Genomic DNA, 15,255 nt, shown 5'->3' on the forward strand with positions numbered 1-15,255 from the left:
AAAGAGTTGGGCTGTGGGAGAAACACAACACCTAGTGGCTGTAATTTTGTTGTGTGTGTGTCAGTAAGATGATGGATGCAGAGCATGTCACACAGTTCCTGATACACACAGGCCTCTGTAATATTGGCTGTGGCTTGGACTGATATGTAGCCATAGGAGTGCAGTTGGAGAAGAGAGGCATGTGCTAGTCCATTCTCACACGACTATAAAGAACTACTTGAGACTGGGCAATTTATAAAGAGGTTTAATTGGCTCAGGGTTCTGCAGGCTGTACAGGAAGCATGGCCAGGGAGGCCCCAGGAAACTTACAATCATGGTAGAAGGCGATGGGGGAAGCTGGCACATCCCACATGGCCAGCAGGAGGAAGAGAGAGAGAGAGGAATGCTACACACTTTCAAACAACCAGATCTTGGGAGAACTCACTCACCATCACAAGAACAGCAAGGGGGAAATCAGCCCCCACGATCCAGTCACCTCCCACCAGGCCCCTCCTCCAACACTGGGAATTACTATAGGGCGTGAATGTGGGTGGGAACACAGAGCCACACCATATCAAGGCACCTGCTTGGAACCCAGCAACAGTCATTTAGAATAAAGTTTTGATTAACAAGCTACTAAGATGTAATTTTTCATTTAATTTTAGCCATATTCTCTCCCTTTAAAAAAAAAAGAAAAAGCTCCCAAGAAGTCATACTTACAGGGGACATATAGTATAATGTCAGGAGCCACATCAAGTGTGCCCCTCTCACAGACGGATCAACTTAGACTTAGTTTGAACAAATGCAAAACATGTTGTGGGCATGATAGTAAACACATGAGGACACCGTGCCCTCTCAGAGCAAAGTGTCTTTGCAGGAAGCCAGCCTAGACCCTTCCCCTTTGCTTGGAGGTCCCATTACTGCTCTCAGAGGTGCTGCCTTGGGCACTGTCTTGGCCATGAGAGTAGATGATGCTTACTGGCTTTGGGCGTCACCCTAGAAGAGAATTTTTTACTTAATCCTCTCACAACCCTATGTAACAAGTTGTTATAGACCCATTTTATGGATAAAGAAATTGAGGTTCAGCTAGGATTAAATAATTTACCCTGGGTCCTGTAACTAGGAATTGAGGAAGATAAAATCCCAAGCCCAATCTACCTGACTCCTGCTCCCTCCTCAGGACTGCAAAGACGTCTCAGAAGGACCCCAACAATGTTGCAGCTTTGCCCTTCCCTGGAGGGAGGCAGTGCAGACTGAGAAGCAGTGTGTGTCCTGGAGCTGTCTGCCTTCACAAACACATTTTCTAATAGTGAAATAGAATCTCAATTGAGTCACTTTTATTATAGAATTATTGCTATCTTGATTTTTTATAATAATAACTAATACCTAGTGCTTCTGATATACCAGACACTATCCTAGGTATTACACATATATTAATTCATTTAAGCCAAAATAATCTGGTGAAGTCCGTATTTTTTTTTTTTTTTGGTAAATATTTTCTTGAAGTGTGGGGGAAAGATGCACCCATCCTAAATGTACAGTTAAAGGCAGGCACAGTGGGGCATAGTGGCATGCACCTGTAGTGCCAGCTGCTCAGGAGGCTGAGGCGGGAGGATCACTTGAGCCCAGGAGTTCAAGTCCAGCCTGGGCAACACAGCAACACCTCATCTCTCAAAATAAACCCAAACCAACACAGAAACTCACTAAATGTACAGCTAGTTGAGTTTTTACAAGGTGGACATATACATGTAACCACCACCCAGAAATTGAAACAAAATATCACCAGCCCCCCAGAAACTCCTCTTGTACCCTATTCTAGTCAGTTTCCCCCCAGCCCAAGGATGACCACTGTCCTAGATGTCAGTGCTGTTTTCATCTCATTATACAGATAGGGAAACTGAGGTACAGGACGTCTAAATAATTTGCCCAAGGTAGTACAGTTTTAATTGGCAGAGTTAGGATTCAGACTCAGGCAGTCTGGCTCCAGAGAATGCACTTTTATATGAGACATAGCCAAGAAAAGAACAATCGCTTGGTGGTAGTTTAATTTTTAATAGCATGAGAGTATAATAGTAGAGACTTATTCGCATTTTCCTTTGTTCTGAAAATCAGCTGTTTAAATCCTTAGTCTTAGAACTCTAATCCATTTTATTGACATAACTTGCAAATTGCAAGGATGGAAACTTGCCTTTAATAGCCCCACATTTATTGATCACTAATTGCAATCAGACATTGTGTTAAAATCTTCATACCTAGTATCTCACTAAATACTCGCAACACAGCTGTGCAGTATTATCCCCATTTTATTGATAAGAAAACTGAGGCTCAGAAGTGAAGAACTTGCTGATGTTTACACAGTACAGAAGCAGGGCTTGAATCTGGCTGTCTTGTTCCAGACCCACAGTCCTAATCGCTGTGTTAACTCCTATCTGGCTTTCTGTGTCCACTGTGAATTAATTCTACACTAATTAATCATGCTAATTTTACATGATTGTTATCATTACCATCATTATTATTATTCCCATTGCACTTCCTTGAGCAGACTTTGATTTGCTTTTGTTGAGCTGACATTGTCCATTCGGGCTTACATTGACATCTGCTGCGAGGCAGACCTCCCAGTAGAGTGGATCTAGCCACAGTCGTTTCTCATTCCCCAGTTAATGAGCACTTGCCTTGTGTCAGGCACTGTGCTGGACACTGGAGACAAATAAGACACAGCTCTGCCCTGGAGATGCTCCTGGTCTAAGGACAACAGAAAAGATTCACTCAGTGCTGGCCTGTTTACTCTATGCATGTCACCTCCGTGAACCACACAACCTCCATCCTAGAGAGGGTGTCCTGTCTGGCTGCACAGCTGTTGGACGAGCAGAGGCAGAACTGAGCTCCTGCTCCTCAATGTCTAGCCCCACGCTCCCAACCCAGCTGAGTGCTGCATGCTCCTGGCCACTCTTCAGATCCCCTGGGTGACATTGCCAGTGCACACCCTTGCCCTTCATCTTGTGGCTTGCTTCTAAGTACTACCTTTTGTCACTAGCTGCCCAATTCCCTCCCTGCACAGGTAGGACACTCCCCGCACCAATCTGTGTGGGCAGCTGGTGTGGTTTTAATTAGTGTAGCTGATATTATTTTATATTTTAAGGAGGAAATCCCATTGTTTTCATACAACCAACTCTAGAAAGTAAAGCTCAATACCATCTTGGCTACAGGAAAGACACGAAAGATAGAGTGTTTATCAAAGAGACCCCCTCCTTTGTATAGGGAAGTCTATCAGAATCTCTAGGGACATTGGCTTTTTATGTTTATCCTAAGAGGGCATGAATTGAAAAAGTTAAAAATCCTGGACTAGATGAAAAAGGAAGGGGACAGGGAGCCAAACACAGCCACAGATCAGAATGTACACTGGGCGGTGGCCCTGGGGAGAGTCGCCTTGTAGCGTGGCATTCATTCACCATTGTTCGCACACTCTTACCTCGTATGGTTAGCTATGATTTTATTCTGTGTTCTGTAGAGAGTGCTAATGTGTTTATCAACTTCATTGAGGTATAACTGATCACAGCCCATCCACTTAAAGTATATGGTTCAATGAATGCCTTCATTGGGGTATATTTATCACAACCCATCCATTTAAAGTATATGGTTCAATGCATTTTGACAGTTTTATACAATCATGAAACCAACACAATAAAGATATAGGATATTTTCATCACCCGCAAAAGATCATTTGTTTTTATTTAACAAACACTTACCTTGCACTTCCCATGTGCCAGGCACTACTCCAAGTACTTTAAAATATTAACCCATTGAATCCTCACAAATCTGTGAGGTAGGTACGGTTATCATCCCCCATTTATCAAGGAGGAAACTGAGGCACAGAAAGATTAAGTGACATGCCCAAGTTGGCACAGCTGGTGGATGGTAGAGATTAATTAGAACCCAGACTGGCTTTGGATCTTATGTTCTTCACCTCTGGGCTCTGCTGCCTCTCATTCATTCATTCACGAATTGTCTGCTCTTGGGCAAATATTGGAGTAGGATCTGAGAGTAGAGAAATGTGATTCCCATCCCCCAAAAGCCTGTAGACTAGGGAAGGAATCAGATACCTACCTAAGTAACTCGCAGTCAACACGTTATTCTAATTGTGCAATAAACCGTAGGGGAGCACAGGTCATGGGAGGCTTGCCGCTGCCTCAGTCTCTCCAGCCAGGCATGGCTGAGGTCTAGGAACCATCCAAGGATAGGGGACAGGCAAGCAAGAGAACTGATGAGCGCCTGTTAGGGCTATTCTGGGAATTATGCTGAATCTTTTACATACATTAGTTTATCAAAGCCTCACACAACTCTGTGAGATAGGTGGTGTTATGATCTCCATTCTACAGATGAAAACCTGGAGGATCTATGCAGTCAAGTCAGTTGCCTACAGTAAGCCCCCTGGTGGGGGACAACAAGCCAGAGGTGAAATACTAGAGCTGGTGTCCTCTCAGCTGCCCCTGACCACTCCCCATACTACGGGTTTTCCCCTCTCTGGCCTGAAAGGCAGGGGTCAAGTTCAGACTGTCTGTGACAAAGCAGAAAGAGGAAGACATTCTTCATTAACAATATATATGGGAAAGTGCCATTTTGTGTGTGTGTGTTTCTCTATGTAAGAAATGCCATTTGGAAAGCCAGTGTGCATGTCAGTTTTTTTTTTGTTTTTTTTTTTTTCATTCTGAGAAAAAGCCTATAGAGTCTGGTAGGGGGAAGGGTTTGCAGCTGGCAGGAGCTTTGGCATATGCTGTAACTAAAAAGAGAGGGAATGTGTTGGTGGGACAAGCTACCGGAGAGCTGTCTCGGTGTGCCGCAGTACTAGTAAGTGTTTTAATTGGGTAGGGTTTTTGGAGGACTATTTTGACATCTGCTCGTGTCTTTGCTGATTTTTCTTCACTTATAGTAGGAAACACAAGCTGTGGATAAAATGACTTTAAAATAATTGGAAGTAAAGATATCTCTCTCAAAGTCGAATTTGAGAGGGACACTTTTTAAGAAGTGGAAACTAAATTCCACTTCTAGGAATGCATCCTAAAGCACAAAGCTTTATGCCTACAGATTTCATGACGATATTATATACAGTAATTTCTTCAAAACTGGAAATAACATCCCACAAAAGGGGCTTGGTTGAGTTTGTTTCCATGTAGTAGGACACTCTGTCGCAGTTAGTAATGATCCACACAAAGTTTTTAATGAAGTGGATCACTGCTTATATCAGAATCAGTGAGAAAATCAGAAGTTTTAAGAATTATTTCAACTGGCCGAACGCAGTGGCTCACACCTGTCATCCCAGCACTTTGGGAGGCCGAGATGGGTGGATCACAAGATCAGGAGATCGAGACCACTTTGGCCAACATGGTGAAACCCCGTCTCTAGTAAAAATAAAAAAATTAGCTGGGTGTGGTAGCACATGCCTGTAATCCCAGCTACTCGGGAAGCGGAGGCATAAGAATAGCTTGAACCCAGGAGGCAGAGGTTACAGTGAGCCAAGATCATGCCACTGCACTCCAGCCTGGCAACAGAGCGAGACTCCATCTTAAAAAAAAAAAAAAAAAAAAGAATTATTTCAACTTTGCTTTAACACGTAGGAAAGGGAGAATATGGAAGGAAATAGACCAAAACGTTGTCTCCAAATGGAGGGACTGGGATAACTAATTTTCTTCTTTAAACTTTTCTGTCTTTCCCCCTTTTTTTTTTTTTGAGATGGAGTTTCAGTCTTGTCACCCAGGCTGGAGTGCAGTGGTGCGATCTCAGCTCTCTGCAACCTCCGCCTCTCAGGTCCAAGTGATTCTCCTGCCTCAGCCTCCCAAATAGCTAGGATTGCAGGCACCCGCCACCACACCCGGCTAATTTTTTGTATTTTTAGTAGAGACAGGGTTTTGCCATGTTGGCCAGGCTGGTCTCCAACTCCTGACCTCAGGTGATCCACCCGCCTCAGCCTCCCAAAGTGCCAAGATTACAAGTGTGACCCATCGTGCCCGGCCTTTCCCATTTTTTAATAGTAGGCATCTATAATTTTTTTTTTTTTTTTGAGACAGAGTTTCACTCTTGTTGTCCAAGCTGGAGTGCTGGAGTGCTGGAGTGCAATGGTGCGATCTCAGCTCTCTGCAACCTCTGCCTCCCAGGTTCAAGTGATTCTTCTGCCTCAGCCTCCCGAGTAGCTGGGATTACAGGCATGCACCACCATGCCCAGCTAATTTTGTATTTTTAGTAGAGATGGGGTTTCTCCATGTTGGTCAGGCTGGTCTCAAACTCCCGACCTCGGGTGATCCACTCACCCCGGCCTCCCAAAGTGCTGGGATTACAGGCGTGAGCCACCATGCCCATCCTATTTTTTATGATAAAAAGGAAAGTAGTATTTTATGTAAGAGAAAGCAGACTCTGAGCATGTTGATATAACTGTGTGTCCTGAATAGTTAGGTACTCATTCTGATGTCTGAGTGATCGGATTATGGCTGTCTTCAGAAGAAAGTCAGCTTTGGGGTCAGACTGTGTAGGGAGACCCCCTGAAACTATTGCCACAGAACAAAAGATGAAATGCTCCTGATTATTGTAAATACAAAATTGCACACAGGATTGTGTAAAGACAATGCCAGATTGGACTGCCAGAACGAGCCAACAGCGCGTGATGTGCTTCCCCCTGCAGAGAGCCTATGACTGGACGTGCAGTCAGGGAGGTTTCACATCACCAAGATGTTCATAGCTCTGGGAATGGAATGCAACCCTTGTGGAGGGCGTATAAACGGACGCATGGGGGGCACCTGTCCATATGGATAAGATAGGTCTATAAATGCCCTCATCTTGCCATGGCTCTTCTAGGCCTCTTTAGGGTTAGGGCATACTCCCTTCTGAGAATTTCTGGTCTAACCGGTTGTCTAGCTTCACGTCCTGTTTCCACGGATTGTTTGTAACCAGCTTTTGTTGCAATGGTTACTGCTGATTAATATCTTGCTAATTATAGGTTATGGAAGGATTGTGTTTCTGTTTTAAGGCTCTGTTAGAAATTACTGATGCACACACTATATCGTAAATTCTTATCTCTGTATACTCTGTATACTGAGCCACTCAGTTATGCTCTGTACTTCTACATACAAATGTTATGTTAAAGAATTACTTCATCCCCATGTGACCATCTCCCCTCATAATCAAATGACCCTAAATCCCTCACTAACCTACCCCCACCCTCACTAAACTTAATAATAAATGCTGGTATATCCAGTGCATTGTTGGCACCATGGGACCAGAAGGCAGTGACCGCCCTGGACCCAGCTTTCACTATCTCGTGTGTGTCTATTATTTCTCAACCTGCCGATCCACCTGGGAACAAAGAGAGAGCCCCGTTGCGTTGCGGGCTGCTGGCCAGATCCTGCAATAAGACTGTGTTCAAAAGCTGACTGCCGCTCCCTAGCTCTGACTTTGGGCAGCTTGTTTGACCTCTCTGTGCCCCTATTTGGTTCCCATGCGGAGATGCTAGTGTCCCTGACTGACGGCATGGTTAAGATGAGAGGCGCTGGCACCTGGCGACGGTCTGGCTTCCTTCTCATCCATGCTTCCTGTCCCCACCCCCAGTTTGAGTTTTTCTTGCCTTTCTTCATATCCCTGGTTGCCTTGATCCCTTGGGGGACCGGGCACTGTCCAGCGAGCTGGGCTCCAATTCTTTCCTTGGGAACAGTGAGCTTCAGGAAGGCCCTTGAGTCCACGCCAGCCCTTTTGGAAGAGGCCTTGCCACCAGGAGGGCAGCATTGTCCTTCAAGAGGAAACTGTGTCGCCCCAGCTCCTGCCTGGAGCCTGGTGCTTGGGGCATTTTGGTTACTAAGGGGACCCTGGCCTGCTAAGTTAGAAAAAGGGGCCAGGTTTTTTCCTGTTCTTCAGCCTGCTGCCATTGTTGAAAAAGTAAACACTCCACACAGCTTAACCGGCAAGTCCTCCAGCCAGGAGTGGGAAGAAATCAAAAGCCTATTCCAGCCCAGCCGTGGAGAGCCTACAAGGGCTGGTCTGTGCTACTGGGGCCCAATGGGAACACAGAAACAAGGCCTGATTCTGGTCCAGAATCAACATCCCATTCATGGGGCCATTCAGCCCTGGAGGCTTCTCTCCAATGGCCATCATCTCCTGCTCCCTTCTCTTTGGGGCTATTTGGAAGGTCAGATGAGGCAAAGTAGTTGATTCTGGGGTGCACAGCCCTCTGCTCTGTCCTGTCCTGGAGGCATCACGTCCTCCAGGATGTTGTGAGTCCTTCTCTGATTCTGTTTCCTGTGACTGTGCGCAGCCTTTGAAGTGAGAGACCATGCAAGAAGGGGCCCCAAGGATTTTTGCCCTTGGGTCATTGCCACTACAGCCTTCCAGACTGGCTGTGGCTATTGTGTGTATTATAAAGTAGTAATAATAGCCACTATTTATTACATCCTACTGTGTGGACAGCATTATGGGTGTGTTTGCTGTCATCACAGCAGCCCTGGGGGAAGTGAGAGAAGTAGGGTGGCCACAGTTAACATTTTAATTTTACAGAGGAAGCCAATTAGTAGACACATAACCTTGGGCGAGCTACTTCTTGGAGCCTCAGTTACTCATCTCTGAAATGGGGATAATGATATCACCTCCAGCCCCATTGATGGAATGAAAGCATCTGTGTGGCAGTGCTGTGTGAGCCTGAAGTGTGACATCATTGAAAAAGAGGGCCGTTTATGCTATTTTTGTACCTTCCTCCTAGCACACTGCTGGGCATTTAACCTGTTGGGTTGCAGAGTGAGGCAGCTAGGGAGTCCTGGACAATCCCCTGTGAATCTCAGCGTTCTCATGTGTAAAATAGAGATTGTGCTTCATATAACAAAAGCGCTGTAAAATACGAACTCGTTTTTTGTATCATTAGGTTGGTGCAAAAGTACACTCTTTGCCATTACTTTGGTAAAAACTGCAATTACTTTTGCACCAACCTAATTCGATCAAAGTTCTCCATTCGCTGATATCTTTTTACCCTATAAATAAGGCAGCAGGTAATAATGGGTATTGGGGTTTGGAGGAAAGAATAAACTCCTGCCTCAGCAATTGTGTCCTTCCTCTGTGGTTCTCAGCCCATAGTAAGCACTTAGTAAACTATGTTTAGGAATTGATGGATAGGTTTGTGGACGAGCCCCAGAGGCCTGTAGAAGTTAGTGGATAGCAGAAGGAGTTGGAGGCTCTGATGGTGTTAAGTGGAAAGGTTCCAGGATTCTGCTGCCTGGGAGTGTTTTTTCAACCCTGCGAGGCTTGTGACCAGCGTGGCTCCACCCTCCTGCTGGGAAGAATCTTGAAATATTTACTTAGGTACCATGTTCTGCCCTAGAGGCTGGAGTTTAAGAGAGTGAATGTCAACCAGTATTAGTGTGCACTTACCAGGTGCCAGTCATGTTGTCAGGGGCTGGTTATTTTGCAGTGGTGAGCCACAGATGAGCCCCTGAAGGAGCCCACACCCCAGCAGGAGAGGCAGGCAGGCAGAGAGGTGCTGGGGCTCAGAGTGACAAGGGCTGTGCAGAGGTCAGTCTCCCTGCAGGTGTCTGACAATGAGGAGGTGGATGGTGCAGTGCAGAGAGCATGGCCTGGGGAGGCAGCCAGGCACGTGGTTGCCTCTGCCTCTTACCTCAGTGCTCTGAGCCTCATCTTCCTCAAGTTTCGAACATTGAGGGCAATAACATCCACTTCACAGGGGTTGATAAGAATTAAATGAAATAAGGTTAGTAAAGCACAGAGCAAGAGCTAGGAAGCTTCTAGTATATGCTGCTTGCCCATTTCCAGGGCATTGGAAACTGGAGCTTGAGCAGCCATTGGATGTCTGCCTCTGTTGCCAGCCTACACCATGCTCTGAGGTGAATTAGGAAAAGGCATCTGCCCCCGTTCCCCGACTAATGCCACTCAGCAGGCACGTGAGTTGGCAGATTTCAGTCCTAGCTTAGGTGGTTGGCATCTGAGGAATGCATACCTGCACAGCCACATGCAGCATGCTCAGAGGTTGACCAGTAATGGAATTGATCCTTTATATGCAGTGACCACAGATCCCATCGTGTGCCTGTTGCCCTGGTGTAAGATGAGGTCTTTCACATCCAAATGTATCCCAGTTTAGACAGCAAATGATAGGATCTTTCTACGCAAAATAAAATAAAGACAATAGTTCTAATGCCTCTGACTCAAAACGAATACGCTTGATACGTGATGGGGAAGGAGGATTGAATGGGACCGGGAGTGGAGGGTAGGCAGGAGAAACACAAAGATGGATCTTAGTAGTGGATAAGTAGTGTGATTAAAAATTTAAAACTCAGACTACACCCTGTCTTGGACTCACATAGGCTATGGGGAATTGCTGCCAGATTGGGGGCAGGATTCTTTTTTTCTCCATATTGTCCGTTCATCCCGTCTCCTATCACCAAGCATGAAAACCTTGTAGGCATGAGTTTCCCTCATCTTTTCTATCACGGTGCCAATAGAATAATGGCTTATGGCCAGAGCTTCTGAGCCATTACTAGCTGGATATCTGTGGAAAATGGAACCAAATTGAAAGTGTGACCTTCCTACTTGGTATTTAAGGGAAGTGTTAACAGTAGGCCACACACAATATTCCATACCCAAGAATGACAGGATCCAAAAGAGAGATGGGCAAGTAGGCTTTGTTAAATTAGGGGGCTGGATTGAACAGGAATACCATAAGAACATAGCCGTATATCAGCATTCCTGGGGCCAGAGCTTTTGACCTCAGCGTCTGTTAAATATATAGGGGAAAAATGATGATGGGGTGTAATGATTCCTCTTACTTTCTGGCTATGTGACCTGGGGCATGTTACTGAGCCTCTGTGAACCCTTTTCACTCCTGGGACTTGGGGATAATCATGCAAGCTCACAAAGATTTTATGAGAGTTCAGTGAGCTAACAAATGTGAACCTCCTACCATTGGGCCTGCTGCAGAGTAAGACTTTGTCAAATGTCACTTTTCTTTTCTATGCCTCTTCCCCAGAGAAGGCAGGGGAAGTGTGTCTTGATGGCACCTCAATGACCTTCTCTTCTGGGTTTTTTTCTTCTTGCAGAAAGTCAGAAACATGGCCCTGGATGATGTCGTGATCCTGAATGTGGACACCAACACCCTGGAAACCCCCTTCGATGACCTCCAGAGCCTCCCAAACGACGTGGTAGGTCATGAGCTCGCGAGGGTCTAACTTCTGTGAGCTCCTGCAAAGGAAATGAATGTGACTTTGGGGAATGGGGAAGGAGGGGAAATAGCCAGGGTTTTCCTGTGACCTGAGAACTGCAGTTTGTTTCTCCATTGAAACTTTTGTCTCAGTGTAGAAAGTTAGAAGGTGGCCAGGCATGGTGGCTCACACCTGTAATCCCAGCACTTTGGGAGGCCGAGGCGGGTGGGTCACCTGAGGTCAGGAGTTCGAGACCAGCCTGGGCAACATGGTGAAACTCTGTTTCTACTAAAAATACAAAAATTAGCCGGGCATAGTGGTGCATGCCTGTAATCCCAGCTACTCGGGAGCTGAGGCAGGAGAATCACTTGAACCCAGGAGGTAAAGGTTGCATTGAGCTGAGATTGTGCCACTGCACTCCAGCCTGGGTGACAGAGCGAGACTCCATCTCAAAAAAATAAAAAAGAAAGGGCCGGGCACAGTGGCTCACGCCTGTAATCCCAGCACTTTGGAAGGCCAAGGCGGGCAGATCATAAGATCAGGAAAGTGAGACCATCCTGGCTAACATGGTGAAACACAGTCTCTACTAAAAATACAAAAATTAACTGAGTGTGGTGGCATGTGCCTGTAGTCCTGGCTACTCAGGAGGCTGAGGCAGGAGAATTGCCTGAACCCAGGAGGCAGAGGTTGCAGTGAGCTGAGATCGCGCCACTGCACTCCAGTCTGGGCGACAAAGCAAGACTCCATCTCAAAAAAAACCAAAAACAAACAAAAAGAAAAAAAAAAAGTTAGAAGGTGGTTTATTTCTTGAGTCTATTTTGACTTGAACTTTCATCAGAAAGACTGTGAAGTGACCTTAGTGTCTAGACCTCTCCTCTTCCTGTGGGAGTCTGAGGGTCTCACCACCTCTCCCCAGCACATTGCCACCTCTAGAGATCAGGGCAGCTCCCTCCAAGTAACACCACAGAAGGCAGCTGGTGGGGTTTTCAGTGTGAACAATTTGGGGTACTTCAAACCTACATTTTTTTCCTAGACCATCTAGAACATGGTAGAGTATCGGGTGGCAGTGCTGTCAGTGTGGCTGTGCACCCTCCGCATCGCACTTTGTTGCCTCAGGTCTACACAGAATGTGGGTTCTATTGAGCAAAAAGTAGCTGGCTGCCATATTTGCCATGCTAACATCTGCCTATACGCCTGTCTTCTGTTGCTACTTGGAGCTTCCCTGTAGGCAGCTGTGTGAGGTAGACCCATTCTCCCCTTGTCCATGCCAGTGAGGATTGGGCCTCACCGGCAAGTGTGGTTTTGATGTTTCTGCTTTGGCCTCCGTCGCTCTGCCTGCAAGAAGATCTATCGAGTTATCCTGACTTCCAGAGTGAAAGGGGTTGTTGTTCCTGGCCATGTGGTGCTCATATGTGTCCTGGTCGGGGAAGTGTTTTACCTGGTGGGCATTGGTGCACCATCACTGCCAGAAGCCCCAGTGGTACCCTGTGGGTAGCTGTTCTGAAAGGATTGCTATTTGTTGATGAATGTCTTGCAGGAGAATTTCTTTCCTTTTTTTTTTTTTTGAAACAGTGTCTGGTTCTGTCACCCAGGCCTGAGTGCAGTGGCACTATCTTAGCTCACTGCAGCCTCTGCCTCCTGGGCTCAACTGATCCTCCTACCTCAGCCTCCGGAGTAGCTGGGACTGTAGGCACATGCCGCCACGCCCAGCTACGTTTTGTAGAGACGGAGTCTTGCTGTGTTGCCCAGGCTGGTCTCATACTTCTGGGCTCAAGCAATCTACCCATCTCAGCCTCCCAAAGTGCTGGGATTACAAGCACGAGACACTGTGCCCGGCCATAAAAGGATTTCAAACTTCTCTCCACCTAACTCACTGTGAGATTTTGGGGGAGTCATTAGTGCCCTACAGCAGTGCTCCACTTATAATTCAACAATGGCTGCCATTCACTGGCTCACTGCACTGAGCTCCCATCATTGACCTCTCATTTACTCTTCATGCCACTCTGAGGATGGTCTTTTCCTTACTCCCGCTTGACCCACAGAGCTAGAGAGAGGAGGAGCCAAGGCGTGAACTCAACCCCATGGGTCTACAGAGCCCTTCTGGCCCCTCTGCCCTACTAGGTGTCTTCTGCATTTAGCATGCCATCCATCCTGAATGACAGTTAGTGTTGTAGCCCTTTGGAACAGGTGATCTCTCCTTTCTACAGAGAGGAGAGAACCTCAGAGAGCACATGCCTTGCCTGAAATCCTGTAGGTGATTAGGGGCACAGCTGAGATTGGACCCCCAGTCTGTGCTGCCTCTACTCTGTGTACCCCGCCTCCCTCTGAGGCAGCAAGAGATGACAGAACTTAGGAAAAATTAAAGTGTCAGACAGGCATGAGGACCTGTGAGGTGTGAGAATCATGTCAGGACAGTGTAGTACATGGTTGGTCCCTTAGGGCCTACTAGCTATAATTTGAGTTCTTTTGGTGCAAGGAATCTGAGGCTCCCATCCCTGTTTCCTTTCAGTGGACAAGCACCTCTTGAAGCCATGGATATCTCAGGTGTGGACCAGGCAAATGCCTAGTGAATGTGGGAAGTGAACCTGAGGTCTGTCAGGTGCAGGAAATGGCCAAGGGCCCTGGGGCAGCATGAGATGAGTGACTGGCAGCTCAGAAACCATGGAGTGGACTAACTGGTCCCATCTGCACTGCTTTGACCCTGTGCTGGCACTGAGCAGCAAAGAGAAAGCAGATCTTCAAAGATTATATGTCAGTAAAGGAAACAGATATGTCAATTACGTATCTATTACAGTATAGCATAATAGAGACCACGGGGAAATAGGAATCGGGCACAGAAGGGCCCAGGAGAGAGAGTAACAAAATTTTGGGGAGGATAATGGAGTCTTTCTGAAGATGGCAAATTCCAAGATGCCTTTTAAATGACAAAATGAGGTAGCCTCAGGGAACCAAAGTAACTTGGGTGAGTTATTTTCCCTCTCTGAGCCTCAGTTTTCCACATTAAAAGAGGAGTATCAGGCCTGCTCTGAGGATTATTATGGCAAACAGCTATGGTAATGATTATCAAATGCTTGGCACAGTGCTTGCGTGTTGTCGGCATTCAAGAAATGGTACCTGCATTTGTTTTTAATAAAATTGTTGCTGATAATTATAGGCAAGGTTGGAGGACAGTTAATAACCTCCATGTCCTGCCGGGCGTGGTGGCTCACGCTTGTAATCCCAGCACTTTGGGAGGCCGAGGCGGGCGGATCACGAGGTCAGGAGATCGAGACCACGGTGAAACCCCGTCTCTACTAAAAATACAAAAAATTAGCCGGGCGTGGTGGCGGGCGCCTGTAGTCTCAGCTACTCGGAGAGGCTGAGGCAGGAGAATGGCGTGAACCCGGGAGGCGCAGCTTGCAGTGAGCCGAGATTGCGCCACTGTACTCCAGCCTGGGCGACAGAGCGAGACTCCGTCTCAAAAAAAAAAAATAAAATAAAAAAAAAATAACCTCCATGTCCTGACAGTCTCAGCCTGCACAAGTGGGACCTCCTATATGCAAGCTGGTTTGTAACAGGGTTGAGAATGTTCTACAGCAGTGGTTTCCAGCTTGGGCCTCTATATTCATTAAGGATTCTGAAGATTGTAATGGGGGGAGATGTGGTCTGTAAGGTATTTATCGTATTTCAGTGGAATTCACAGCTTTGATTCTGTGATGCTACATGAGCTATCAAGAGGAGAAATCATGCCCTGCCTGTGTTTGTGTCCCCTGCATTTAGCATAGGACCTGGTAATTTTAGTGTATCAGCCTATCCATCGTTGACCTTAAAATCTCCCCTTTGGCCAAAGTTGTGTGTTTACTCTGACAGATTCTGCTTCTTAAACATTTGGTAAATCCACATCCTCTTCCTTATCCCTCCTAAACCCCACCTAATCTAAGCTTTTATTTTCCTCCTGCATTATTACCAGCAGACTCAAGACTGACTCATCTGACTCGAGCCTCATCCCTCCAATCTTTCCTCCTCATGCCTCAGAGTGACCTTTCTAAAAACATAAACTCCATTTCCCACCTAACTAAAACTATTCCGTCAGTGAATGTAATTTTTCAAAAAAAACATT

At 46.3% G+C, this 15,255-nt stretch overlaps 1 protein-coding gene across 23 annotated transcripts in view; it reads left to right on the top strand.

Moving 5' to 3' along the window:
- DENND1A (DENN domain containing 1A) overlaps positions 1-15,255 on the top strand; it is a 553,551-nt gene that overhangs the window by 332,070 nt on the left and 206,226 nt on the right. For all 23 annotated transcript variants that reach the window (XR_010119966.1, XR_010119965.1, XR_010119967.1 and 20 more), the window contains one exon: positions 11,055-11,156. Coding sequence is in view for 20 of the 23 variants with exons in the window: in XM_055271163.2 (XP_055127138.1) it covers positions 11,055-11,156 (102 nt within the window). In the remaining 3 variants the exon portion in view is untranslated. The remainder of the gene's footprint in view (positions 1-11,054; positions 11,157-15,255) is intronic.

The sequence above is a fragment of the Symphalangus syndactylus genome, chromosome 3, assembly GCF_028878055.3.
Source record: "Symphalangus syndactylus isolate Jambi chromosome 3, NHGRI_mSymSyn1-v2.1_pri, whole genome shotgun sequence".
Taxonomy (NCBI): Eukaryota; Metazoa; Chordata; class Mammalia; order Primates; family Hylobatidae; genus Symphalangus; species Symphalangus syndactylus.